The sequence below is a fragment of the Cuculus canorus genome, chromosome 22, assembly GCF_017976375.1.
Source record: "Cuculus canorus isolate bCucCan1 chromosome 22, bCucCan1.pri, whole genome shotgun sequence".
In the NCBI taxonomy this organism is placed as follows: domain Eukaryota; kingdom Metazoa; phylum Chordata; class Aves; order Cuculiformes; family Cuculidae; genus Cuculus; species Cuculus canorus.
Genome location: NC_071422.1, coordinates 8,988,450 through 9,016,441, shown reverse-complemented (window position 1 = coordinate 9,016,441; position 27,992 = coordinate 8,988,450). Strand labels below are relative to the sequence as shown.

Sequence of the window (27,992 nt, the reverse complement as noted above, 5' to 3'; positions counted from 1 at the left end):
GAGAAGCCCACTGCTGTTGCGCTGACTCCTCAGCTCATAAAAAGTAGCTGGAAACATCGGGCTCACACACTGGTATTGCAGCCTCAGAGCTTCATTGCCTTCAAACCTGCATTTCTCCTTCTGACAACACCCAACATATTACCCACATCTCGCATTGCTGAGAAGGGTCTATGCTGAATACTGAAACTGCAAGCCTACCTTGAACAAACGGAAAACCAGCAGCCTCAGTTCTTTTACCCTAGCCTAAACTCCACCAGCAGCTGGATACACAAGCTCACCTGCTGCTGTGGCAGCAAGTCTTTGCCTGTAAAAAGCAAAGTGTAACAGTTGCAGCCACTCAACCACCAGAGCTGCTGTTAGCTCCACATCTAATTATACACTGACATAATTTGACTGGAGTTGGCATTCACTAGAGAGATGTCAAAGTAAAAGATTTCACTCCGTTATGCAGCAATGGCAATGTTAACCCGAGGGAAATTCCAGGAGGAGATTAAAACATTCACAATTCATTTGAGACGCTTTCTGAGCTTCTATCCTAAATGAGCAGAGGATAATCCAGTACTGGTGCCTGAATTGTGGAGGCTGGTGCCTGAATTGTGGAGGCACCTGTCTTTCCTTGTATCAGTTGGCAAAGGCAATAATTTGCCCGATTCGAAAAAGTTTGTGATCAGTTGCCATCGCAGTGAACAGCTCTGACTGTGTAACACCCTCATGGGTCTCCCCATTGTCACTGCGATGGCATGGTCAGATGCTATATTTAAGACTCCAGGATGGGCACTCAAACATGGGGAACATTCTTTTGTGGAGAGTCATTCTTAGTGTCATCAACAGAGAGAAGGAAACACTCCTTTGTCCTTTCTCTTTCATGAGGACAGGCACTCTCACTGTAGTCTTCACAAGGTGAGTCTGTTTTATCTCTAAATAAACTACTATTTATAGCAAATTTATAAGACCTTTGTAGCAGCATCAGTTATTTTGTATGACCACTATTTAAATTGCACTTCTGAGACAGACTGTGCTTTGTGACTGTATCTGCCTTAAAGTGTCATTATTGTTTTTTCCAGTGTTGTTCTGTTTTACTTCATGCTTTCTCTCAAGCATCTATTCTGACTTACTGGTCTGTTTTAAAAAAATATATATATACACTTGATTGAAAAGTATAGATTTTAACAGATCAGAATGCTCTTTCTTTACCATAAACACCAGATTATTAAAAAGTACTGAAAATGGAAAAATAAAAAATATTTTATACTAAAAATTAATCTGGATCGGTAATTATTCGTGAACGTGGAAACAAAGTCCTGGTGCCCAGTCGTCATTCTGCTGCTGGAATAGTCCTGAAGAGAGCAGTATTCTATGAAAGTACAAAGATATTTTTTCCATAAAAGCTTGTTTTATTTTCTCTTTCTTACACTTGCCAACATCTCTTTGTTTCTTCCATAGTTAACATCTATTGAGGAAATATTATCGTAATAATTCTTTATTTTCATTTGCATTTTGGGATATTTTGCATTTACCACAACAACTGTGCTTTTCCATAGACTGGTTTTAAGAAATTTGTACTAGTAGTAGGGGTTTGTATTTTTATCAATTTTAGGATGAGAAAGCGGTAAAACTAAAATCCAGGTGCAGAATCTGTCAAGGGAAAATTTCAGCAATGGTACATGAGCAAATATTATTTGGCAACAAGTGCGTTTCCAAAGCTGTTTTTATAAAGTAACCTAAGCTCTCAGAACCTGGGAATCTGAACAGTTTAAGAATTATACTGAATGTTTCCAAACCATCTGCAGGACAGAAGGAGGTAAGGAGGGAAACGCTTAAAACTTGCTGTTGTTCAATGCCCACTCATTAGTCAGTGCATAAAAGCAGCACGGTGCGTATTCACAGCAAAGAGGGTGCAGCAACAGCCTTGCTCTTCAGCAACAAATACAGGAGATGATGGGAGCCAAGAGCGCTGACATGTGCTCCCAGGATCAGGATCCCTCTTGTCACTCCAGGGAAAACCCTGCTGTTTACTGAGCAGCTCCTTTAAGACTAACATTTTGAAGGATGTTATGTTTTCCCTACGATTTATCAACCTTATTTAAAGACCTACAAAGAAACAACTGGTCTCTCAGGATGCACTCAAACAACTGCAGAAAGAATCCCCTTAAGATACTGAACAATGACTGCTCTTGTCAGCCCAGACAAGCAGATGGGAATACAGGCTGAAGACATGCTCTGTTCTGGCAATGACAACTGCAATGTTAGTTCCAGATAATTCACTTGGGTTTTCCCACTACCACAGACACCACGTGATGCCTGTGTGTTTGGATCAGCTGCATTGCCTCATCTCACCATTGGCACATCTAGGCAGGGCAGAACTCGGTGCAACCACCACAACCTGGGTGGCAGGTCACAGGCTATTTGGCATCACAGCATTCCCTGCAATATCAACTGCAGAATACAGATCTGCTTATCTCCTAAACTTCTATGGACCTCACTATCTGATGTTCCATACCTTATTTTGTCCCTGATCTCCCACATCCCTCTGATCTCTCTTCTCATGATGCTCCTCATTTCTCTGCATGCTATATTGGGGATCTGACCTAACAGAACTCCCTGGAAGAATAACCACCAGATTTAGGGCATAAGATCAGTCCTAGGAAAATAAATATACCCACAAAATGCTGCCTACTTACTGGTCTGTTCCAGCCTCAGCTGCCTTTAAAGACTATGCATTTCTTCCTCTGATTCTATTTTTCACAGAAGCATTGCAAAATAAAGCCCCTTCCTAATTTGAATGACAGAAGACAGTATTGCATGAACTTTCATCCACAGCCCTTGAACATCAAAGCAAAGCAAGGACTAACGATAACTTAAAGAGATTCTGTTAAGGTGTCTTATTCAAAAGTCATTTTATGCTTTATTTCATTCCAGCAAGAAGTCATTTTCTACTTCCCAGCATGGGAACCCGAACCTTCTTCCACCACAGAGAGGAGCAGCAAAAGGAGGAAAGGCAACAGAGCTTGCAAATGATCTCCATGACTAGAAAGAAAAAGTTCAAAACCAGGTAAGCCACAAATTTAGGGAAAGGCTAAGTAAATCAAGTCCAGACAGGACTCTGCACTCGGTACTGAGCATTCACAGATTCCTTGAATTTTGGTTTATGAAATTATGGAGCTTTGTCTGGACTCTTTTACATGCGTCTGCCTTTGGAAGTGAGGAAGAAGAGACTTACAGCCCTTCAGAGATATCGATAGCAGCTGCCCTTGCCTTGACCTCCGAAATACCACAGTAAGTCAGAAATCATTATAAGTCAGAACTCAAATATAACCACTGCATGCAACATCACCTTTGCAAACAGAGCTCAAAGTTTCCAATCCATTTCACCAGACACTAAAAGAGCAGGTTCAATCAAGAGTTTCTTCCTTTAAAATGAAAAACGACAGACCTTAATAACAAAAGGAAACAAAATTCTATTGCCCTGGTACCTGCGATAATGAGTAATATTGCCCTGCTCACACACGAGGGCTTAAGGGAAACCATACTTCACAGGAACAAACGGAAAAAACCAGTCAGGTTAATAAATGAGTGGTAACAGATGGAACTTCCCCTCTTCCCTAGAAAATCTTGGCCATGAACACATCCTTTTTCGATGGCTGAACAATCTAAGTAGTTAGCAACACCCCTCCTCTCTTTAATCCTTCTCCCAGTTCCCTGACCAGGATTAAAAGTGGTCAGATAGCGGGTCCTTTTCTTGTGCCACTGAAGTATTATCTCTCATGGTAGTGCTGCTGATACATATAAGGCAGAATTGCCGGACATTCATATGCATACTGCATGCAAACTTTACACTTTTTCTAATTTAATAAAAAATATGTGCTATAAAACCACAATAAATATCAAAACAAAATAAAAAAAAACATTATCCTAAATTCAATTGGCTTTTATCGACCTTTGTTGCAGGGATTACAAGCTAAGAAGAGAAACTGCTATCCTAGAGCAAGAACAGAGGGGGCAAAAGAGAGTTCGGTTTGGGAATGACATGGAAAAGTTGGAAAAGGAAGTTATTAAGAACTGCAGACTGCTGCGCATGAGAGCTGACCAGAAGGCCCTTCGAAGGAAGGTCAGATCCAACATCTCTTTTGGTACCAGAAATGCCCAACAGGATTAAAATTGCCAAGACTAACTAGCATTCTGGAGAGGACAGAAAACGTAATCAGCTGTTAGGATAACCTCAAAACAATTAGAAATAAGGGCAAGGCCTTATATTCCTGCCACTGAAGCATTATCACACATCTCTTGCAAAAGAATTTGTGTAATTAGAACACAATCACTTTCTATTGCCTTTACATAGTCTATCCTTGTCATAGGCTGTAGAAAAGGTACGCGTAGAGAAGGAATACATTGAGCTATGTTCCGGGCGACCACCTATGTTCTGGATCCCCCTCAGAGCACATGCGGTCTGGGAGAGGATGGAAGTGAAGCTGGCGTGCACAGTCCTGGCTTCCCCACTGCCACAGGTTACTTGGTATGTCAGTGTATAGCAATGACTCACAATCCCCGTGTGTGTGTGTGTGTCTCACAATGCAACAAGAGGAGTAACATCTGTGTCTGGCTAGAAAGAAAGAAGGAAGAACTTCAGAAATCACAGAAAACACTTTCAATTCTCTAGTTCCTCTGGTAGGATCAGGAAAGACATTAGGAATTCAGTGGGTCCTGGAAGCAGTGGACAGTCTTGCGGGGCTCCTCTGGGACACGACTGATATTCACATAGATATCCCTTGGTGTCGTACTCTGTCCTGCAGGCAAACTTGGGATTTAAGTCTCGGATTTAAGTCTCAGAAACCAGAATCTACTGTCAGCACTAAATCACCACCACCACCACCACCCCCCATTAAGCCTCGGATACCATGCAAGCTTCAGCACTAAACTATTCTAGCTTCTAGGGTTTGTAAAATACAAACCAACTCTTTCATTTATTCAGCTTTCAGTATTTACCAAACACAGGAGAGGAAGTGTTACATATTAAAGCTAACTTTGACATTTACCAATAATAACAGAGGGACAGGAATAAATGAAAGACAACCTCAAAAAACACCAATTTGCAAAGTGTAATTTGATCAGTTTGTTAAAGTGATTGACCATTCCTCCCATGGAAGGTTTGAAGTATGCAAACATTTGGATTACTAATGACTTTGTAGGCAGCCAGCTCTGCTGCTGTCAGAGCTCCTGATGTCCTGTGTCCTTCCAGAACAACCTCTTCAAATTACTCAAAGAGCAAAGAGAACATGAGCCTCCCACAGATTCAGTGAGCACAAGAAAGCAAGAGAGAGGGCACGTGAACTGCGGAGGAAGCGACAATCCAACACTAAGCTGCCCCAGGCAGTCTACAAGCAGCCCTGGGGAAGTGGCACGCACAGGTCTATGGGAGAGGATCTAGGGTAGCTGCAAGCAGACCTGTAGAAGAGGGGATTGTGTCTACTCTTGTTTTCTGTCATGCCTCTGTTGTGTTTGGCTAACTTTAAACTAAAGTGTTAATTTTACCAGTTGATTTCGCTATCCTTTCCTAAGTGGTGTGTTGCCTTTGTGTTCAACTAGGTTTAAAAATGGTATTCGTATTGATCCTCACTTAGCCCCAGCAGGAAAATACAAGATAAAAAACAAGTTTGGGATGCTGACCCTGTACATCAGCAGGTAATGTATATGCTCTTCTCTGAGCTGTTTTTTCAGCTGAATAAGACCTACTCTCCTGACACTCCCAGTTTGTGTATGTGAAACAAAAAAAGATAATTCCTCTGGAATCTGACCCTGCTTGACTTTACTGCATTGTGTCTGAGCTAAAACTTTGCTGCTAGGACACGATTACAACAGCAGTTCATGAGGTTTAAAAAAACATAAAACAATTTAGAGCCTTATTTATCTTTGCTCCTCTTTTTAGGTATGGCCAAAACGTTCTCATTCAGGGTAAGGCCATGCACATTAAGAGCCCTTCCCTAGCAGACATACCATTGCAAATTAGGATGGCTCGATGTAACCAGAATGACATTAGTTCAACAACTCTATGAATTATGCATGCAATAAAGAAACGTGTATATGCAGTGGAACCAAGCATTCCATAGGTCTTTTGCTTATTCATTCCTTGAAATGTTTTGCTTTTGTGAACTGAGAAAAAAAAATTGACCACTAAGTATAAGTAATCCTTGTAATCGAAAGGAAAAGCAGCTTCTTGATGAAAAACAGGTATTTATTTCTGACTTCTGGGGCTAAAGGGGAGTTTGCCCTGTGAAGTATCAACAATAACTGAAACCTAAACGGAGGGGAAATGTTTTTCTTCCAGATGCTCCATGGAAGATTCTGCTGAATATAGCGTTGAAGTTAAGAACCAATATGGAGAGGCTTATTCATTTGCTACAGTGCTTGTCAAGAGTAAGTAGAAAATGTTCCTTTGGTTTAAAATTTCCAAATTCTTTAGATGCTTCAAAATATTTTCCATGCTATACATTATGTGATAGGAACATGCAAGCACTCTGGAGAAATGGAGAAAGTAGTGAGCACTCTTAGTAGGAGAGAATTCTCTCAGTTATCAGTGAGAGGAAAGCACAACCAGGTAAAGTAATGCATAGGGCTGATACAAAGGCTTCTCTTTCTCACTCTCTTCTGGACTCAGGCAAAATCTTTTAGATTCCATATGGACACAGCTGTTCTTCCACTGTGCTGCACTTGTACTAAATTTAGGCACTTATTTCCTCTGGACTGATATGAAACGGCCATACAGTTAAACGCATAACAGGGTTAGAAGTACTTAACAAGTACTGTGGCTTTCAAAGGGATCTCTCTGCACACTGTTGCATAGAACACCATATTTCCCTCTTAAATGTGTAACTGTCAAGATCAAATACAAGACTTTCTTCTCTGACCTGTGCTGTGCTTAAAATAACTGGTATAGGCTGTGCAGATACACATTCTGCACAAGCCAAACCCAGACATACGGCGAAGAAAGTCAACTACCAGTAATTAAAAGGAGACGTTATAGCAAGCTTTAAGAAGTATGCAGTGCAGTTTCATAGGATCATAGTTTAGCTGTTCACATCTCATGTATGTATATACATATATATAAAAAACAATTTTGTCATAAAAAGCTTGCACAGAATAGACTGATAGAACTGCAGACAAGTCACTGCTTCAGTGGGACTGAGTGTCAAGGGAGAGAATCAAATGGTAATAGGTGAATAGGAAGGAAATAGGTTTGCTTTGGACATCTTACTGCTGATGACAAGATGAGTTTCTTTGACTGACTGAATTGCAAAGCCAGCTTGAACTACTTTTTCAAACAGAAGATGTCTTCTTTGGTTTAGATAGTATCTTTATTGTTAGTGCTTTAGTAGAGTCTTGGCTCGGTCATGGGTTATGTTATCATCATTATTCTTTGTGTGCTGTGTTTTTATTCACACCCGACTACTCTTTGGGCACACACAAGTGTACGGAAGAATGTAACTTCAGAATCATAGCAGAAGTGTATTTTTTATTATATCTTTCAGATAATTAAACAATGTCAAAATTCAGCATATCTGGAAATGTGCAGCACACACAAATTCTAAAGGGAAATGTACAACAGCCCAGAAAACCTTCACTTACAAGCCTTCCCAGATTCCTAAACTCCCCTTACCCTAAAGTAGAAATACAGCAGAAGTTACCAGGTATGCAATGCTTCCCTTCTATGAAGGTTTTCATGCTATGTCCAGTACTCAGGAACCGGGCCTTTGCTGGAAAGCAGAAGCAGCTGTCTGAAAAAAAAATCCATGGCAATAATCACATACTCCTCCCAATTTCCATGTGAATCTTTAGGATCAGACCAGGTATGATGATAGAGCACAGAAACCCTTGGATGGCACTGCTCTCTTCACCTCCAAGTGCCTCATTAAACTGCCTTTCATCGGGTCTGATTAGCATTTCAAACAGCTTCCAAATATTGCTCCTGCGGTTGCCCACAGCAGTGCAGCCCACTCTGTTCCTTCTCCTCGACCCTGCCTAATGCCATCCCAGTAACATGATTCTTCCTTTTGCTATTTGCATTTAACATTCTGAAAATAGAGACTACACCAAGGCCTTAATCCTGCCTCCACTGGAAACATTCCTCATCCCCCAGGCAGGCTGCTGGCATCTCTTCTCCTGGCCCCACACTGTCTGGAATGCCCTTGATGCTAGGGAAGGGTCTTGGGATCTATGGTTACTACAGCAGAAGTTCCCTTTCCCTAAAGATATTGCTGAGGTTCTCATAGGACCTAGCATGAGGCTGTGCTTTGCCCCTCGGGCTTTCTATTTCTTTCCTGTTCAGCTGTCAACATTCAGTCCTCACCTTCTGCTTTATGAGCAAGATCTGCTATCACCAAGCTTCACTCATTGAAATACTATGCATTATTCTATATGCATTTCTTGCAGCTTATAAGAAAGTATCTCAATTTCATCCTGTGTTCAGAGCATCGGTTCTTAGATTTCACTCCAAATCATTTCATTTTGTGCTGGGACACCAGCACTTCCCATAGGCAAAGTGGGCCAGCATTCACATATGATGCCTCCAAAGAATCCATAGCTATTGAAACAAGTGATTTGGTAGGGAACACGCTTCCCTCGGCTCTAGGAACTACCACAGTGTCTCAGGACAGACATCCTTTCTTTTGGTTAAAGCTTGAAGTCTCAGCCACTGGCAGTCTTCAACAATCCCACATCTTCCTCTGTGAATGCAGTTTAAACCTAGGGCTTTGGCCAAACTCCACTTTCAGTAATGTTTATGACACCAACACTTTTTTCTTTCCTGTGCTGCGTATGGCAGTAAGTAGCTGTCATGCTCTATCTCCAAACAGGGACATTATTGAACCATTTCAGTTACAGGCGATCCTAGATTGCCATGCTCCTGACTTGGACACTACCATACTGATACACTCATATGACAAAAGCTGTAGCTCTCTGTTCACATGCTTTTATTCAGCATAAGTTTCCTAGAGCAGCTAAAACAGACAGAAGCCAAACTGAAAAGAAGCCTTCCTGAGCTACACATAACTGCCTGCACATACGAGAATGTAAAGCAGTATTACTTATATAGAACAGTTGTATGAACAATTTCCTATGTAGGCACATCCTCAGTTGTTTGTGAAGGTCATCAGCAAATGCGTTAGTGTTTTACCACGTGATGACGCTTTGAAGGTTCACATTAGGAGCTGGTTTGAGGGAAAAACAAAATTTGCTGAGCATCGTTGGGTGTTTTTGACGGGAAGATAAACACTGGCATGAAAGTCCTAAATGTATTTTCTTCTTGTCTTACAGAGTATTACGGAAAGGAGTCAGGATTTGATTCAGAAATATACAGAAGTAAGTAAATGACCATTATTAATATTTCTTTTATTTTTATAGCCTAAAGCAATCTGATTCTTTCTTTCTGAGCTACAGCTTTTCCTATTAGTCTGACTGCACGTGAAAAGTGCAAGGCTCAGGTAGCACTCTAAATCTATGATACTAAAAATACTACCAGGAGGAAAGCTCTGGGAAGCCTCTTTATCATGCTGACTTCTACTCTTATTTCATAGGATCTCTTCTGGCCGGAGAGGCAGATTTTGCTTTTCCACTGAAACCCTTATATTCAAGAGAAAAGGAGCCTTTCACCCTCTCCTGTTACTTCTCTTCTCATTTACTTGAACACCAACGAGACATTACCTGGTTCAGAGATGGTTTGTATACAGCAGCTAAGTTTATATACATATACCTATAGGAATATACCATTTGAACTCATAGCTGTGTTTTAATGTTCACAGAAGAGAATGAGAATTCAGGATTCTTGAGGTGCTCTTAGCTCCTCTCCAACATCAGATGTTATTACTTAATTTGTGTATTTTTCTCATTTGTAAAAGGATGATACCACTAAAATGTTTTGGAGGTAATGACATTTCTGCTTGCAAGAATAATTTAAGGGCCTTAGTTCCATAGAGTGAAAGCAGCAAGCGCTTGAAAAGCCAGCAGTCCTCCAGTGAAAAAACTTTAGATATTCTGTCTTGTTCTGCTGGCAATTTGTCTTCTCATGCTTCACAGGGGAGTTGCTGCAGAACTCTGAATGTCGGGAACTGAAGTACCAAGACCGGGAAGCTTCTCTGATGGTGTCATGTGTTTACAAAGAAGATGAGGGATTCTACACTATCCGTGTTCCCTCGCTGGATGGATATAAAGAGCAGATCACTTATGTGTTTGTCAGAGGTATAAGCAGGATTCTATCCTACTTAGTACAAAAGGTCCTTTCGTAATACTTTAGCATAAAGGAATTCAGAACCTCACTCACGAGAAAATGTCTCCCAGTTTTGTGCATGGATCAAGATGTCCAAATCTTATTCTCAGTACTGATTTAGGCATTAGAAAATATGACTTGTGTTACTGGGATGTAGGCCCTTACACACGTAAAATTAAGGTACTGAATGAAAATTTTGGTACAGAGAAGAAAAAAACCTAACCATTATTGCTTGGTGTTTCTATAGATGCTGCAGCAGAAACCGCTGGTGCACCTGGATCCCCCCTCAACGTGAAATGCCATGACGTAAATAAAGACTGCTTGATTCTCTCTTGGGTAGCACCCAGTGACAATGGAAGAAGTCCAATCCTGGGATACTATACTGAAAGGTCTGTATGTTAATGACCTTTAAGAAAAAAAAACATGATCATGTTGTGGAAAAACCAGGAAGGAAGTCCAGGGGCTGTGTTTCATTTCAGGTGCATTGCTGGGTCAGAGGACTGGGTCCTGTGCAATGACAGGCCTGTGAGAACCTGCAGGTACCCCGTCTTGGGCCTTGCTGAAGGACAGACATACCAGTTCCGAGTAAAGGCTGTCAATAAAGAGGGCATCAGCCATCCTTCAAAACCCAGTAATCCAGTTACAACGTATGACCCCAGCAAGGACAAGAGAGTGACAGGTTTGTACTAGAACCAGGACAATTTTCTCCTTAAGTACAAAGTAGGGCCACTGGCAGAACTGAATGCAGTGTATCCAGACTGTCCCCATTCACAAACATCACTACAAAACCTTTGCTAAACACACACTGGTACTATTCTGAACAGAAAAAGATCACAATACCAATTACGACATTTCACTGCATGTGTAATAGATGTATCCAATTACACACATAACAAAATGACACAGTCCTGTGCTCTGTCTTTTTTGAGAAGGCTCAAGCAACTTCTCTCAGTGGCTAACGTTGCCCTGCTTTACATTGCAGTTATTCCATATGATGAAAGCAGGACAATTGAAATTTTCAAGGATGAGCTAGAAGGTAAGCATACTGACCGTTCTCTCAGAAAGAAATGATTGTTATACAATGAGATCTGTAATAACAGGATTCTGGATAAAACAAACTTAGGAAAATACATGGTGAAAGATCATTGTAAGCTCCCTCAGGGATCAGCAACTGTCCTGAACGCCAGAGCCTTCTGTAATAATCTTAGTTTGCCTGTATGTACCCAAAGGGTTTACGTTTCCTCCTTCATATTGAAGAACCTTACTTTATTGTAGGAAAATATAATCCATTTTAAAACAACTTTATTTCCCGCTGCACTGTAACTAAAGCAGAGCCAATTTTGACTTCCCATAGCACATATTAAAACTCCCTTGCCACCCAGCAACGTTCATGCAAGTGAGGTCAGAGAAGATTACGTGGCTTTGGCCTGGGACGAACCAGATCCAAGAGGCAGGGAGGCACTGAACTATTATGTGGAAAAGGTAAGAAAATAATATCCCGTGGAAGGGAAACTGCAGAACAGAATAATTTATTTCTGTCTATACCACAGGCAAGGCTATTCCCCGTCTCAATACCTGGAGAATTATAGCCACAAAAATGGCTTGCTCAGCTTCTTCCAGCTCCACAGTTCATTTGAGCTGTAATCCTGACTTTTAACACCACCTCAAGTAGTAATAATTAACAAAGAACAAACAAGTAAGTTTTACATCACCAAACAGTAGCAAAGTTTTAAGAGAAAGTGTGTTCCTGCCCGATGGGCCTTCAGTGTGGAAAAGTTAGGAAGAACTGCACAATAGTTCATTTTCCTGTTCCTCCGAGGCATTTTGCTGTTTAATTAGTGTCTTCTAATGATCTCCTTTCTTACATACTCATTTTCCACCTGCTTTACCATTTCTGACACAAAGGAGCCCTCTTGTTTCCAAGGAAGAAAAGTTTGGGTGTATGAGCAAGAAATACATAATTTACATTTTTTGTTTGGGTTTTTTTTTGTTTATTTTTAAAACTACTTTCCTGTAAAGATCAGTTTTGTTATCGCTCAGGAGCATTTTAATCTGGCGTTACAAGATTAATTGTAAATCATCACCTTTTTTGTTACAGTCAATTGCAGGCAGCAACTCCTGGCAAATGGTTAATCTGGATCTGCCAGTTAATTCACCAAGATTTGCACTCTTTGATCTTGTTAAAGGAAAATCATTCTGTTTCCGTGTGCGATCTGTTAACAAGTATGGAATCAGTGAGCCATCCCTGCCCAGTGAGCCTGTAACTGCTGGAGCAAAACTGGGTAATTATTTCCTTAATACGTTCTACACTAACACTATGGAAAAGGAGACGCACTATGGAAGCAATGCATGGGTGCCCCTGCCCCCCTTTCCTTGAAACCTCATGGTATATGATCACATAGCAGTCGCTTTGATATCAGGAAATCTCTTAAAGCCTTAGATCCTTGTTTAATTACTTTGCAGTTGGTTGGTGCAGTGTAAATCTAACCAAGCAATGATGGGGGAATTACATTTAATAGAATAAGAAACAGTGGAAGCCTGTGTTTAATTCAAGTATGCCTCCAGCACTGTAGGAGCAGTTACACAGACCAGTGTTGGATGGGATGACAGGACTGCTGAAGAAGCCTGTTTCTGGAGGCTTCAGACAGAACAGCAGTCTTCGCAGGCCTGATTTGTTTTGTTTTCTTCCTGGACTGAGCTGACAACTAAGAGATGCAAAGACTCATCTCCCATGTTTCCACTGTGAAAAGAGATGAGCACCAACTCTTTCACTTATTTCACTCTCCCACACTAAAGCTGCCCTGCTGCCCATTCATCCTACCCTTTTTCTCAGGAGTGCAGCAGGTCCCATTTCACGGTCGAGTCACGTCAGAGTTCCTCCTTTCTTGTCTACTTCAGAGAAGGTTAAGTCAGTGTAACTGACTGCAGAAATCAATGGGCTGTAAGGGAGAGAAGTAGGAGATACAGCAAACCCCAACATAAAAAAAACAGGCAGGAGACTGGGACAATGCCTGTGGTATTTCACTCTAATTTGGAAGGGAACCTCTGGAAAAGCTGAATAAATCAAACAGGCCAACTCACCTATAATTTTTTTTTTTTTTTACTTTATAAATTTTAAACTCCCCTTTTTTTCTCTGTTTTGTTTTGGGTTTTTTTATTTCTTTTAGCTCCTCTGCCACCACCATCTCAGGTTTTAGCTTTCCGAGACACCAAGACATCTGTTGTTTTGCAGTGGGATAAGTTAAAGGATGGTCTGGAGCCTCTCGGCTACTACATATACTGTCGGGAGACTGGGGCAGAGGAATGGAAAACTGTCAATAACAAGCCCGTGACATGTAATGAGTAAGTCCAACTATTATAGTCCACCGTGAGAAGACAGGGTGCCAACTTGGATTCTTCTGTTTATGGTTGGAGTCCTATTTCAGATAAAAAAAGAACTGCCTTTACTGCATACACATAGGCATGCATACACACAAACACCACATCCTCTTTTAGAATTAAGCATCGCTCAAAGTCTCGCTTTACTGACAGCAAAGGCTGCATGTATCTTCACAGACTGGATCTACAGAAGGCCCCAGCAGAACCACATGCCATTTTCTGCTTGCTTTTCAGCAGAGTAAGTTGATGTCACACAAAGGATTTGGAAAACCTCTCTAGCTGTGGGGGGTTACATGTCGACCAGAAGAACTTAACTAAAAAGTCCTATTTATTCTACCGACACCACCAGCCAGCACTGTGACACTTCTCCATCTGTTGGTAGCCACTTTATGTGACACAGTGCACTTTAATTCGTAACGCCAAATAACGCTTTTGTAAGTAACAATGCCTTATTAAAATGTATTGCTGTCTGTTCAACAGACTGGTTGGTTACCTGTATTTTGAACAGTCACACACAAACATATTCATTTGCTCTCCTAGATTTACTGTTCCTGGGCTGCAGCCTGGCAAAGAATATGTCTTTTGTGTGAAATCCGTCAGTGAGGCAGGAATAAGTAAAAGCTCACCAGAAACAGACCCTATTGTTGTAAGGGCAGCTATTGGTAAGTAACACGCACACAAATCAAATCCCTCCAATGTACCTATCATGCATAGCTACTATTATATGTAGTGGTAACGATGCTGGGCAGATAGGCAAAGGAAGGCAACAGGGAACTGGTTTTCTTGTACCCTGCAGCTTCTGTCATTAGTTATACTTGTCAAGGGTGGACACAGTGAATCAGCATTTTGACTAAGCAGTATAGTACATTTTCAGTATTCATTTGGCACTGGTAAAAGTGAGCATTTTAAGTGCTCAGTTATCCTGGTATCTTGAAATCAGTACTATAAATTACTCCAGGACAATTACAAAATCCTACCAACCACACCAGTCAGTATCTAACCCTCTATCTCCTCTATTTTAGCAACCCACTGCTTCCATCTTTTCTATCAGAAAAAACACAAAGCAACATGCAAGAAACATCCATGACTTTTCCCATGATTTCCGAATAACTATCTGATAATTTTCAAATAATTTTACCCTGCAAAATTGGCATTATGGGATCTTAACACAAATAGAATCACATCTGCTATGAGCACACAGAGATTTCCTCAGCCCAATTTATCCTGTACCTACACCACTTTTCCTGATCCCTAGATCCCAAACCTGCAACGAGCAATACCTTGTTTTCTCTCTCCCTGTGCTGCAGCTCGCCCATCAGCACCATATGGGTTTGTTCTTCTAAATTGTGGGAAGGCTGACATGACCATCGGCTGGAAACACCCAAAGAGCAAGGGAGGAACAAAGATTCTGGGTTATTTCCTAGATCAGCATGATGCATCTGAACTAGATTGGCATGAAGTCAATATTAAGCCAATTCCCCAGCAAGTTTACACGGTATTCTTTTCAGATATAATACTGTCCTTTAAGCACAGTGGGAACTGCAGCTATAACAAGGGTTAAGCTGTTTTCTAGTGTAGAACTCTCTTCCTGCCCTCACAAGACCACAACCATGCAGGGCTGCACAAATATCGCATTTCACTTCGGAACCCAAAGGTCAGCAACCTCGAGGAAGGTCACCTGTATGAATTCCGTGCCTATGCAATGAACATGGCTGGTGTTGGGGAAGTATCTGAACCCAGCGACCTGTTCAAATGTGAAGAATGGACGATGCCAGAACCAGGTATATCTTACGTAAAAATAACAGTCAGAAAAATATTGCTGGGTATAATAGTTATCACTCTTCTGTGAATCCGGGGGACTCCTCGAAACTATGGATCCGTATAGGGGTGGCTCCTTACAGAAAAGCATACCAACACTCCTAGCAAAGTTCTGAGTCAGACATAGGTTCTCATTTCTGCCTCACCCAGCTACAGCACCCATTTCCAGAGAACAAAGAATCTGGATCTAATATCTTAATATCCTTGTATATCACACCAAAGCATGAAACAAGCCGATGTACGCTTTTTTCTAGAACCTACCTCTATAGTTGATTAGCACAGAAAGCATCCCCTATGGACGCACTAGTTGTTATCGTAACCGCTCTGCTTTCCTATCTCACGCTCAACCCAAGTGCACCTGATGCCTTTGTTAATGCTGTGGTCTGCACTCCTTTGAACAGGCCCTCCCTATGATGTGAGGTGCACTGAAGTTCGAGGACACATCCTTGATTGCTGTGCTGGGAAGCACCACTGTACACAGGAGCAGCCTGGTCACTGGCTATTACGTAGATGTGTGTGAAGAAGGTCAGGCAGAATGGAAACAAATAAATAAGCAGTTCGTAGCCACCACCCCATATGAAGGTTTGTATGTGCACTTAATAGTCCAAGTGCTGCTTCTCACTTAGTCTTACATTAATCCCTGTTCATGTTCCTGCAGATTTCAGAACTGGAGACAGGGAAATGCTATATTTTCCGAGTAAGAGGACTGAACAAGGCTGGCATTGGACGTCCTTCAGTCCCCTCAGATCCTGTGGTGGCTAAAACCAAACCCGGTATGAAACCAGAACTGATGAGACTGTGCGAGCATGTAAATACTACGGTGATTCCAGTAAAAAAACTGTTTTATGAAACACCATCTATGCGTTTGAGAGCAACAACAAACCTCAGTCAAAATAATGGCAGGCAAAGCAAACTGCCCAAATTAATTTACTCTACCTGTACGCGTTGCATTTGGTTTTTTAATTATTATTTCAGTTAGACACCCAAAGGCCAAGCCCCGATCTGTTTTGGTAGGGAAAGTTTTGTGGCTTGTTTTTTTATAATCATACAGGTACAAATGAAATTGAACTTGGGGTTGATGAAGATGGATTCATTTACATGGCTTTTGAAGCTCCTGATAAGAACGACTCCTCTGAATTTATCTGGTCAAAGGACTATGAAGGACCACCAGATGCTGACAGAGTTCAGACTGAAGAGAGAGGCAATAAGTGAGTAGATAACACATGCTGTGAAAATTAATTGTGGACTGTCCACTAAAGAACACATCAAACAATGAGAAAAATGCCAAGCCAAATGCTTCCCTCTCCTTCCAATATTCTGTTAAAATACATATACTGTATTGAACTCCTGCAAATCTCTGTTCCTGATTCTCAGCTCTGGTGATCATGAAATGGGGTGTTCAGTGCAATCTTCAGGTCACAAATGGGAAGCATCAGCCATCATATTACTAAAGTTTTGCCTTGCTCCTCAGTGTCACATGTAAATGACAATGAGCATGATATATGATGTTCCAGGTGTGTCAAATATATTGCATTCTGTTACGGAAGGCATAATTTTTGAGGAAAACATAATTTTTATTATTTTTGTTTCTAAGTTCTAAGCTTATATTGAAAGACCCCTCTGAAAAGGATCTGGGCATATACTCAGTGGAGGTGACAGATGTAGATGATGATATCTCTGCCAGCTGCACTTTAACAAAAGAAGGTAAAAACTAATAATTAACAAGAACAAAAATCTAATGTGCGTTAATTTTCTAATGTTAGATCTTTAGAGGAAAGTTTCTTGTAGAAGAATAGTAACATAATGATACTGGGATCATTAGAAAGATGTTTCCCATTCCTTGAAGGCTCAAGGCAGTTTATTTTACAGTCCCTTAAGGAAAGATTCCATGTTCTTGGAAGGTCATCTTTCCATTACAGTTCAGATTTCACACACATTTAGACGATGACAGTGATGTAAAATTTCTTCAACGTGCTTCTTGAACTGATACAACCAACACTTTATGCAGAAATAACTAAGAACTACTGTCACAACCTTTCCTAGTCCTCCTCGCTATGGGATGTTTTGTACTTATTACCTCTTTCTTGACACAAACAAATGGAGTTGATACAATGAATTTGGGTTTGCCTAGTTGTACTAAGGTAAATTGTTATTCTTTATGTTTCAGATCTGGACAAGTTACTGAAACGTAGCCATGAAATCAGGAACCCACGTAAGTGGAACCAGTAAGAAGCCACTACCACATGTACAGACTCTGAAAAGGGAACCCAGGCATAAACCCTGGTTGAGCCAAATTCTGTGGTTTGCCTTTGAATTCCCCTCTGTGGTTCTCTTTATTTTCCAGTGATCAAGCTGATATCTGGATGGAACATTGATGTTCTGGAGAAAGGAGAAGTGCGGCTGTGGTTGGAGGTTGAAAAGCTGTCACCAAATGCAGAACTGCATTTAATCTTCAATGACAAGGAGCTTACAAGTACTCCAGTATGTTTTGTTTTGGTTTTAATTCTGATTTACTTTCCCCCTACCAGACAGGAAGATAGAACAAGTCTGTATGTTCCCAGCTTTCTAAATTCCTATCAGATATTTTGATGTGTGGTTTTGGAAGGCTCTAGGGCTTGGTTTTCCACGGTGCATGAGCAGAAAGCCAAACTGTCTGATTCTAAGCTGTCCAGTCCTTGTATCAGCTGAGGTTGCAGCACAGCGGCTGTTAAAGACAGTGTAATCTTCCTCTGTGCAGCAAAACCTTCAGTGGTAACACTCAGAGAACATCCCTTCTTTATCCAGCTTTTCTGTTATCCATCCCCTCCTGAGAGGCTACCACTGACAACTTTGCTGCAGCAGAGACTTCCCTTTCATCAGGGAATTTTCTGACAGCAAACCTCAGTTGTGTGTAATTCACGTGGCACTACAAATGCATCCGGGCAGGGCAGAGAGCTTTCTCTTGGATGAACAAACTTGACTCATTTGAATGGATACTAAAGAAATTCCATCTCTTGCAATGAGACAGGATATTCATCTTCTGCTTTACCAGGCAAAGCTGCGAGATCTCCACCCTGCCTCTGTGGACTGAATGCAGATATATCTCCTGAATTTTCAGAGCAGATGAAAGTGGCATATTTTTCAGCCTGAGGCACTGGAAATAGCACTGTGTCATGTGTTACAGCGCACTCCAGCCTTCCAATATGTTAAAAAAATGTTCTAGCCTCTTCCTTGTCTTCAAGTTAATTTTATAACATTTACAAAGTATTTGGAATGACAGGACCGAGAGGTGGAGGCACAGTTGAGAATGAAGAAACAATATAAATCACTCGCTTGTCAGTTAAATGCAGTGCAGCAATGCCAAGACAACAACAACAGACAAAACAAAGGGTCAAAGAATTTCAGAGCTGTTATTGCGATGTCAGGGGTTTTTAAAACAATTTTAGCAAATTCATTGAGGGCTGTTTGCTCTAAGAACTGTCTTTTCTACCCTGGAGAACTGACATGGTTAAACACCATTTCAAAGTATTTGTTCAGCTCTTTGTAACAACAATATTTGCTTTGAGTAAATAAGGCGGCAAGGCATAATTATCATATTTATGCTTAAGCATCTGACAGGTTTCAGGGTGCACCTATAGAAGGTTCAGTAGTGCTGCATAATGTCAGGAGGTGGTAATATTACTCATCATTGCCCAAATATGCAATTACATACCACAGGTGTGTAATTAAGTGCAACACTTCTATTATATTAAAAATCATACAGATTCTGGTAAGCTGAAGTCTGTGATATCCAACACGAAAGAATATATTGTGTTACATTTTAAAAGAAACTTTCTCCCAGAGAAAAGTTCTGCTGTAAGCAATTCTACTGCACCTATGTACATAAATAAAAAATAGACGAGTCCCAGATTACAGTGTATGCAAATGTTTGACCTCATTTCTCCTGTAAGATGAGGGATGTCTCTGAGGGTGCATATATAAAAGGTCCATAATGTCTGAGTGCTGTGGAAGATGCTGTGCCAGGATCTGGCCTTGGAACAGTTGCACTGTGGAAAAAAATCCATTTATGATATTTGCCTTGTTTTACATAGACACATAAAATAAACTTTGCCAAAGGAAAAGGCCTCATAGAACTGATAATCCCGGATTTCTGTGATGACGATAAAGGGATGTACACAGCCCAGCTGCAAGACGGAAAAGCTAAAAATCAATTCACCCTAGCTCTTGTGGATGAATGTAAGTGGAAATTCAGGATCAAATATAGATTGCCATGCTCAGTGGAAAGTTTTCTATGCACTTAAGGCCCCAAAGTATTTCCAACAGTTACAATGGCACACTGGGAATGGGGAGAACAAGTTGTTTATTTCACCACATTTAAACTCCAGGATTCATGGAATTATCTGAATTTCTCTTTAATGCAAATTGAAGTTTTTGGTCTTATAAATAGGGTCCTTAATGATAAAAATGGTTTGCTAAACCAAAATATCCAGTGGCATGCTTAGTTATTTTTTTCAGATATTTTACATATTAACTTGCTATGTCAAACTGTGTCTTGGCAGCAAACGGTATGACATGTGTTATCACATGTATTCATTTATCTCAGGACAGGATCAGCTTGAAAATTCGGTGTATTTAACAGCTGGTCAATTGCATTAAACCGAACACAATAAAGAAACCAGTGACAATTGTACTGAAATAAAGCTGAATGAGAAGTATACAGGGTCCTTGTATTTGCCAGTATAGAGAGACTTCTTTAATTAATTAAAAATTGAAAGTAACAAGATATTCATTCAAATACTTCCTCATAGTGTCCATCTCTATTCTCAGTTCTTACAGCTTGCTTTTAAGTGCGCTAAAGTTTCCAAACTTTTTGAATGGGAAGCGTCTATAAAATGCCAAGGCCAGCTGACTCCCTTTACAACCAGTGGACAACGCAGGCACTTTTACAGAGTGATTCAGACATGCTAAGTCTAGGATATAAAATAAGTTTGATTAATTGTTCTCTTAAAGTGCCCATTTTTCTTTACAACAATGAAGGAAGTAGAGAGAACTAAAGTTACATGTAGTTGTCTAAAACATAGAGAAATTCTACACTCTGCCTTCCTATGTGTTTCTTCAATGTTTTAATTTCAGGGTTTCTAGCCCACATTTTTGTATGGTCAAAACTCCTATTAAATTTCCTAAATGCATAATGGTCTTCCATTTTAATAAACTTCAATAAACTTTTGTTAGGTTCTGAGCAACCAGTACAGTGACAGAATGATGGCACTGATCTGCTCTGGGTTCTCAGGGGGGCAAAGGAGGTAATTTGTGCACCAAAGATGTCTTACAAACAAATGTCACAGCCCTAGTGACAATACCTTTTGTGTTATTCAGAAGCTTAAGTGTTACACTGAGAAATAGTAGGTGGTTGTTGACTTCGGCCATTGGTGTTCTCATAGGTTTTGCTAAAGTTGCAGAAGAGGCTGATGCAAAACAGAGAGAATGGAAGAAAAAGCAGGGTAAGAAAAGCTGAAGGTTAATGACTTCCAGAAGTATGCAAACATATGCAAAACCTGAGCAAAGCCATTTCACTGAGTGCTCTAAATACTTTTCTCCATAATATTTTTCAAGTGTGTCATTTAAGCCAATCAATACACTCAGATAAGAGACAGTCTGCCCCACTCTTAAAAATCTTAAATGCTTACTGCATGCAAAACAGCACCGTGAAGCATTCCTGCAAACCTGACTGCTGGGATTCACCACTAGATGGAGATGTTTCTGTAGACAACCCTCCAGAGCTGTGGAAATATATTACAAAAATGTATTTTCTTTTACAGGTCCATATTTTATAGAAAATTTGAAATTGAAGGTTACCGAGAACTGTGAAGCACTCCTCACCTGCAAGGTACATACAGCTGTGTGATGCAAATGCAGTCTGAATCCCTTTAGTACTGAATTTTAGATGGGTAGGGTATGAATAGTTCTCGTCCAAATGCTGATTTGTAGACGAATGAAAGTTAAGAAATAGTATGTCTTGGACAAAAATTTAAATAAAGAATTTCTAAGATTCTGCAGCAATGTTCTAATGCCTGTAATGTTCCACATTAGAAGACATTCAGAAATAAAATGTCTTTGGGACCCTGACTTCTAACTGCTGACTTCCAACAGGCAACGAACCTGAGAAAGGACACCAGCTTCCAATGGTTCTTCAACAAGAAAGCACGAGCAGGCAGTGCATTTGATCTACAGACTGGGATAGGAACTCTTCGTATTAAAAAGGTGAAAACCAAAGCAACTAACAGGCTTGGGTGACTGCATTAAACACAAAAACCATAGATGAATCTTATTAAGCTCCAATGTGTGTTCTGGGTAGTGCCTATTAAATAACAGAAAGTGAACCAACACTGAGGAAAGCACAGAAGAAGAAATGATTTAACATTACAGTCAGATAGCTCTGAATGAGAAATAAGATGTTTTTATCAGTGAGTGGCAGTCAGAAGTTTAGAAAAGAAAAGTATGGGCTTTTCAGGTTTTCTGATCAAGACTGGCTGCCTGTTCCGGACATGAACTTAAGTAACCAAAAAAAGCTCATTACAGAAGAAACTGAATGGTATTTTATGGCTTGACCTACAGAGACGGCCAGGTAAGCTAATACTATGCCCCTTGTAATCTTAGCTCTGCCTCAAAGAAGATACAGCTGGTGGTGCAGTTTGAGTTTTAGTGCCATCTCTGGTCTCGGCTAATTTGAATCTTGTTGGGGTTTGATTTTTCACTTTAATTTCAAACAGACAAATCACCTAAAGAAAACAATCAGATAATTGTACGTACATGGGAATCTCTGCTCATACAGGCCTAGGGACCAGCAGGAACACTGCAGGCTAGAAGTCAAGAGCATTGGCAAAGCAAAGCAAGGAAAATTTATCGACCAATGGGCATTCATTATTACCAAGTCCCAGATATACCTGCACCTTACAGCACTGAGGGCACACACAGTGGTACAGATTGACTGCAGACAAAAGCTGAGACATTGACTCTCCGTAACTGGCCACATATTAATTCAGAATAAACCAGAGCCCGTTCTAACCTTTCAAAAGAGACTCTTGGGGGAATTGCCTTTTTCTGCCCTCATTTCTGATCAATCCAGACAGATTCACTGGGACGGAAGAGAAAATCTCAGCCTTTCCCCTCTTTTCCAAGTCCTGCCCTATTTCAATGACATATGACATTTATTGGCGGGGGGAGAAAGGTTTGGTTTGTATGTTTTTAATAAATATTTAATATGTACATATGTATTTGCTAGATAACCAAAGCAGATGAGGGCCAATACAAAGCACTTGTTGCAGATGACCGAGGAGAGGACTACACCCAACTTGATCTCACAAAAGGGGGTAAGAGAACCTTCCATCAGACAGTAACACATATTCACACCCCTACCTGGGATTAATTTTGACTTAAAAACAATTCCATAACTTTCTGCCACATTATTAATTACCATAGCACTCACATGCTCCTACAGGGATTACACCTGCATTAAAAGTTACTGGTCAAATGTAGTTTCCTGATCTACAGCAACACACACACACACACATATATATGTGTGTATAAGGTCTGACACAAAAAGAAACCAGACCGTGCCTTTAACTCTTATTTAACAAATTAAGAAAATCAACTACAATCACCTTCAAAATAGTTCCCCCCTGAGCTGACACACATTTATGTATGACGCTGCCAACGTTAAAAGCAATTCCACAGATCCTTTTCTGAAAGGCTGCTGAAGATCTCCATTGCTTTTGCTTTTCCATCTACCAACAAAAAATGGGTCCTTTGAGCACTGGCCTGATCTTTGGGATCTCTTCACTCTAAGCCTCAGTTGATAATGGAAAAGTTTCCACCACAGACTTCTTCATTTTCACAAGAAACTTAATGTGAATTTACTGTTTGCTTTTGTATAGCGATGTTTCCAACTGAGGGTAAGAAAACATCTCTATTTGAATACATGTCCACTCGTACTGAATGAAGTGATGGAGCCGAGTCGTGTTTCAGAATACGTTCTGTACACATCTCTTTAGCTCCTCCCTCCCACTCTTGGTTCCCAAGCTATAGGGTTAGTCTCATTTTTGTGTGTCAGACCCCATATGATGATCGTTTTAAAAATCACACATTTTAGTAGTTCTAAACATAATGAAATTAAGTCGGTAGAGCAGATGTGATTTCCCAAATTTATAGACACTTAAGTCTTCATGTCTTTGCAGCCTTTGAAGATCTTCTCAAGGAGCTGTGCAGGATCAGTGGTATGTCATTTTCTCATCAGTAATAATGCAAGGGGAGAAAGGTGGGGTGCCACAATCAGAGCAAACTGCCCAGGAGCTGTTTCCAGGTTTGGATCACATATACCACCACCCTCTACTAATTTAGCATTAGAAGCACCTTCAAACTGTCAAGGAGGATGGTCACTAAATAAATCCAGGGACATAAAAACCTCTGCACTTACAAATTAATTCTGTGACCTTTACATGCCAGCAGCCTGCTCCTTGTGACATCACTTGCCTTGTGAATTTGGTGAAGTTGTACTATTTCTGTCTACGAGATGTGTATTCCAAACCCAAGTCTCTAGAAAATACACTGACATTTTCCTACCAGCTGCTAAAATACATGGAGGCTTCAGGAAGCAGAATACCATCCTGCCTTCAGCTAGCCATGTTGTCCAGAGAGAAATGTTAATAGGCTGCTTGGGATTTCATTTGTTTCGTTTATCAAATTGCCCACTCTTGAATGTCCTCCTCAATGTCAGTCTTTCAATTACACTGTTAGCTCTTTCTGCTACACCTCTGAAAATTCAGCCTACTGAAGAAGGCATCAAAATCTACACAGATGTGAAGTACTACACCGACTACATGAAAACAACCTGGTATCAAAAGTAAGTCCCCAAAACATACTTGCAAGGCTTCTGGAGTCATGTATAACTGTTTATCATCAAAATTAAACACACTGGGATTGAGCCCGTACCTTTTTAACACAATGGTAGAATTGTCCGAATAAGGACTAAAAACCACAATTCACTCTGCATCCTGAAGCATGTCCAGGAATTCCAAAATAAGCAGTCATTGCACTGCAGAAATATTTAAAGTGATCATCTTTACTAGAATAATAACGATGCATTTAAGGTACTGTTCAGTTACTGCTACCTTTGTTACAGACAGGAAAGAAGGTGGGGTTTTTTTCAAATTCTATATTTCCACTACTTTGTACTTCCCTAAAACACTCTATTCCCCACTCTGAATAACAAATACTCCCAAACATCACAAAATTATTTCCAAACACTAGCTAATTCAGCCTCATGTCTTGAAAACATAGAAAAATGGTATTTTATTAGATACCACCCACACAGCTATATAGGTGGGCCGATTTTCAATATTGTTAAAGGGCTGAATGCTTACAAATACTCAACATCAAAATCCTATTTAATCTCATAAATAAGAACTAAGAGGTCTTTTGTAGAGTTTGTAGAGCTCTGGCAAACTGCCTAAAAGCACTACATGCCCCATGAGACTTTCATCACATAACTCCCCATGAAATTAACAGTGAGGTCCTGACTCCCACTCTCTTATTCTAACCAGTACAGGCCTAAAAAAAAGTTAGCACTCTAATTTATTCGGCTCTACACAATACTATTGCAATTATATTGTTTACTTAGGGAGAAACAACTGGAAAGCCGTGACAGACTGAAAGCTGGGAGCACAATGAACCAGATCTGGCTTCACGTGCTGAACCCCACAGATGCAGATAAGGGAAAATACACCCTGGAGTTATTTGATGGGAACACCTCTCACAGACTGTCAACAGACTTGTCTGGACAAGGTAAGCAGTCGAACAATGCTGCCGTGGCAATGTCATGCACATTAGCTGCTTTCCAAAATTCCTTCAAACCATGGGCAGTCATTCCTCTTTCCTTTATCTGAGCTGGAGCTACAGTTCCATGACAACACACTGGGAAACTGGATTAAGGAGGACAGTGAAGCGCCTGTAGAATTCAGAGGAAACAAGCGGAGAGAAGTGCACAGCAGCAAAGCCTGTATGGAGCCTTGCTGCCATAGCGTAAGGCACTCCCTGGCAAAGGATGAGTGGGAGGGCAGCTGCTCCCAGGATGTGTCCGATTCCCCCATAGGTCACCAGAGCTTACAGGTAGCATCGTGGAAAAGAGAATGTGGCTTCAGGTTTACAAAGGCTTTTCCAAACTGTTCAAAGTTAGAGGATTTTTTCCTCCTCTGGAATTCTTTTTGGAAAGGGAGTACTAGATCCCACTTATTTCAGTAGTATTTCAATAGGTTCATATTTCCATAAGGCAGATATAAATACTGTCTAGAGGATAATCATACAGATCTGCGTATACAAATACCTGTAATTCCAACATCGATGCATTATGTTCAATCTACCAAGTCAAATGAAATAAATAGCAACTTTCCCTAAAAGGTCTTCATTCCTTGCAGCCTTTGAAGATGCCCTGGCTGAGCACAGAAGGCTAACGTAAGTTGCTGCCCAAATATTTTCACAGCTAAGTCTATTTTGAGTGTCACATCCTGTACTGAGAATACAATGCCTAATAAATAAAACCACCAATTTTCTCTCTCTCACTTTCAGGGAAGCAGCTGTAGCAGAGAAGTGTAAGTAAATTAATTTCCTTCCTTCTACAGAACAAAGCCAAGTAGTACACTGATAAGTAAACCTAAAAGGTTATATTTGTCCATTCCCAGGTCGTGCCAGAGTTGTTCAAGGTCTGCCAGATGTTGCCACCATCATGGAGGATAAGGTAACATTGAGTAACTGTTCGTATAATTAGCCCTTGCATGGACACAGAAGAATAACTCATGGGGAGAAAATTACTTGTTTTCCCCTCCCGTATGTTCCCAGCAGCTTTTCTGAGCTCCTGCAATGGCCAAAGTACAGTTCCATCAGCCCCCTACTGCTGGTGGTGCATCCAGACATATGTGCGCTTCTGTACGTGTAGGTGCTCTTTGTGGCGCAGAACTTTTCTCCCAGGTTACAGACCTTACTGCGTCCTAGATCTGTTCCACAGCCAGATCCTGTCTGTTGTCTCCCCATTTTATAGGGTTAGACTAAGGCCTTTGGGTACTGGACCTGATTTTCTCATCAGATAAACTTGCTGCTTACATTTCCAAGTCACATTCCCCTTTACTGGTACACAGGCAGAATAAAATCCTGTAAAGTAATTGCAAATTCACTACCTGCCTATTTAAGTGTCACTTCACAGTGTGTGACAGCTATAAAAAGACAGCTGCACAAATGTGAATCAAGCTCAGTGAATTCAGTCAGGTTAATTCCGATTATACTGGAGTATATCAGGGAGAGGAGTGAACAGTCCTGGAATCTCACCCATTGAAAATCTCTCATAAATGATTTTTATTTTTCTTAATTTCTCATCAACTGAATTTCTTTGCTCACTCATATCTTCGTAATCTATTTCTACTCTGTTTTACAACAGACCCTGTGTTTAACTTGCTGTGTATCTGGAGATCCTTACCCAGAAATCACCTGGTTCAAAAATGAGAAGGTTATAGTCTTTAAAGATCGTTACAAAATGGATGTGAAGGGGACAGTTGTCACAATTACCATAGAGAAAGTCTGCAATGAGGACACGGGAAAATACAGCATCTATGTCAAGAACAAGTACGGTTCTGAAACAGGGCAGGTTACCATCAGTGTCTATAAGCATGGAGAGATACCAATAGGAACGGAAGAAGAGTAAGTCCCAGATGGGATTACACTAAAAAAGCCTAAATGAATTTGTCGATTATGTCTCATTGCATTTAAAAAGAATTTAACTCCTCTGGATGCCTTTCAGCATCTCTGACCTAAAGCTCAGGCTCATGGCTTCGGTTTATGTTAGTAATATTTGAGTATTTACAGTAGCTGTTAGGAAATAATTCTCATGCATGTGCGTGCACACACATGCCTGGCATGTTCACCGTACAGAGAAACCCTCTCCTAGTAAAACAAGAACCAGACTTTTGGTGGAGGTTTTCTGTATTAAATCACTACATGTTACTGATTATTTTGTAGGTGACAAATGCTCGTGTGTGTATATTAAACATTTACCCTTGGTGATGGCTCAGACTGTTGTCAAGTACATTTATCCTGGAATCAGTTGGCTTCTGCATGGAAAGTTAGGAATTTCCCCAAGAACATGCTGAATTAGAGCCCTTTACAAACCTAAGCCACATGGGAAGAAAACAAGGCGATGACGTTTTCAAAGTTTTGTTCTTTACAGAGGAACATATTCAGCTTCTAAGCACACTGACACGCAGTAATACATTTGGACTCCTCACCACAAGAAGGATGTTGAGGCTCTGGAGCGTGTCCAGAGAAGAGCAACGAAGCTGGTGAAGGGGCTGGAGAACAAGTCGTACGAGGAGCGGCTGAGAGAGCTGGGGTTGTTTAGCCTGGAGAAGAGGAGGCTGAGGGGAGACCTTATTACTCTCTACAACTACCTGAAAGGAGGTTGTGGAGAGGAGGGAGCTGGCCTCTTCTCCCAAGTGACAGGGGACACGACAAGAGGGAATGG

At 40.7% G+C, this 27,992-nt stretch overlaps 1 protein-coding gene across 1 annotated transcript; it reads left to right on the top strand.

Moving 5' to 3' along the window:
* Positions 1 to 55: 55 nt before the first annotated feature.
* MYOM3 (myomesin 3) lies at positions 56 to 27,212 on the top strand. Its single transcript, XM_054086767.1, is given in 39 exon segments — positions 56 to 900; positions 2,920 to 3,052; positions 3,202 to 3,276; positions 3,949 to 4,108; positions 4,356 to 4,513; positions 5,584 to 5,679; positions 6,323 to 6,411; positions 9,307 to 9,351; positions 9,567 to 9,707; positions 10,066 to 10,227; positions 10,503 to 10,644; positions 10,735 to 10,934; positions 11,238 to 11,291; positions 11,610 to 11,737; positions 12,354 to 12,537; positions 13,423 to 13,597; positions 14,174 to 14,295; positions 14,941 to 15,128; positions 15,288 to 15,414; positions 15,853 to 15,902; positions 15,905 to 15,938; positions 15,941 to 16,053; positions 16,110 to 16,224; positions 16,503 to 16,659; positions 17,046 to 17,155; positions 17,619 to 17,663; positions 17,796 to 17,932; positions 19,522 to 19,666; positions 20,872 to 20,931; positions 21,250 to 21,317; positions 21,581 to 21,691; positions 22,713 to 22,800; positions 23,665 to 23,703; positions 24,224 to 24,329; positions 25,107 to 25,270; positions 25,900 to 25,936; positions 26,051 to 26,073; positions 26,164 to 26,219; positions 26,913 to 27,212. Coding segments are annotated over 38 exon segments (4,311 nt in total). The 5' UTR covers positions 56 to 900; positions 2,920 to 2,945.
* Positions 27,213 to 27,992: the final 780 nt, after the last annotated feature.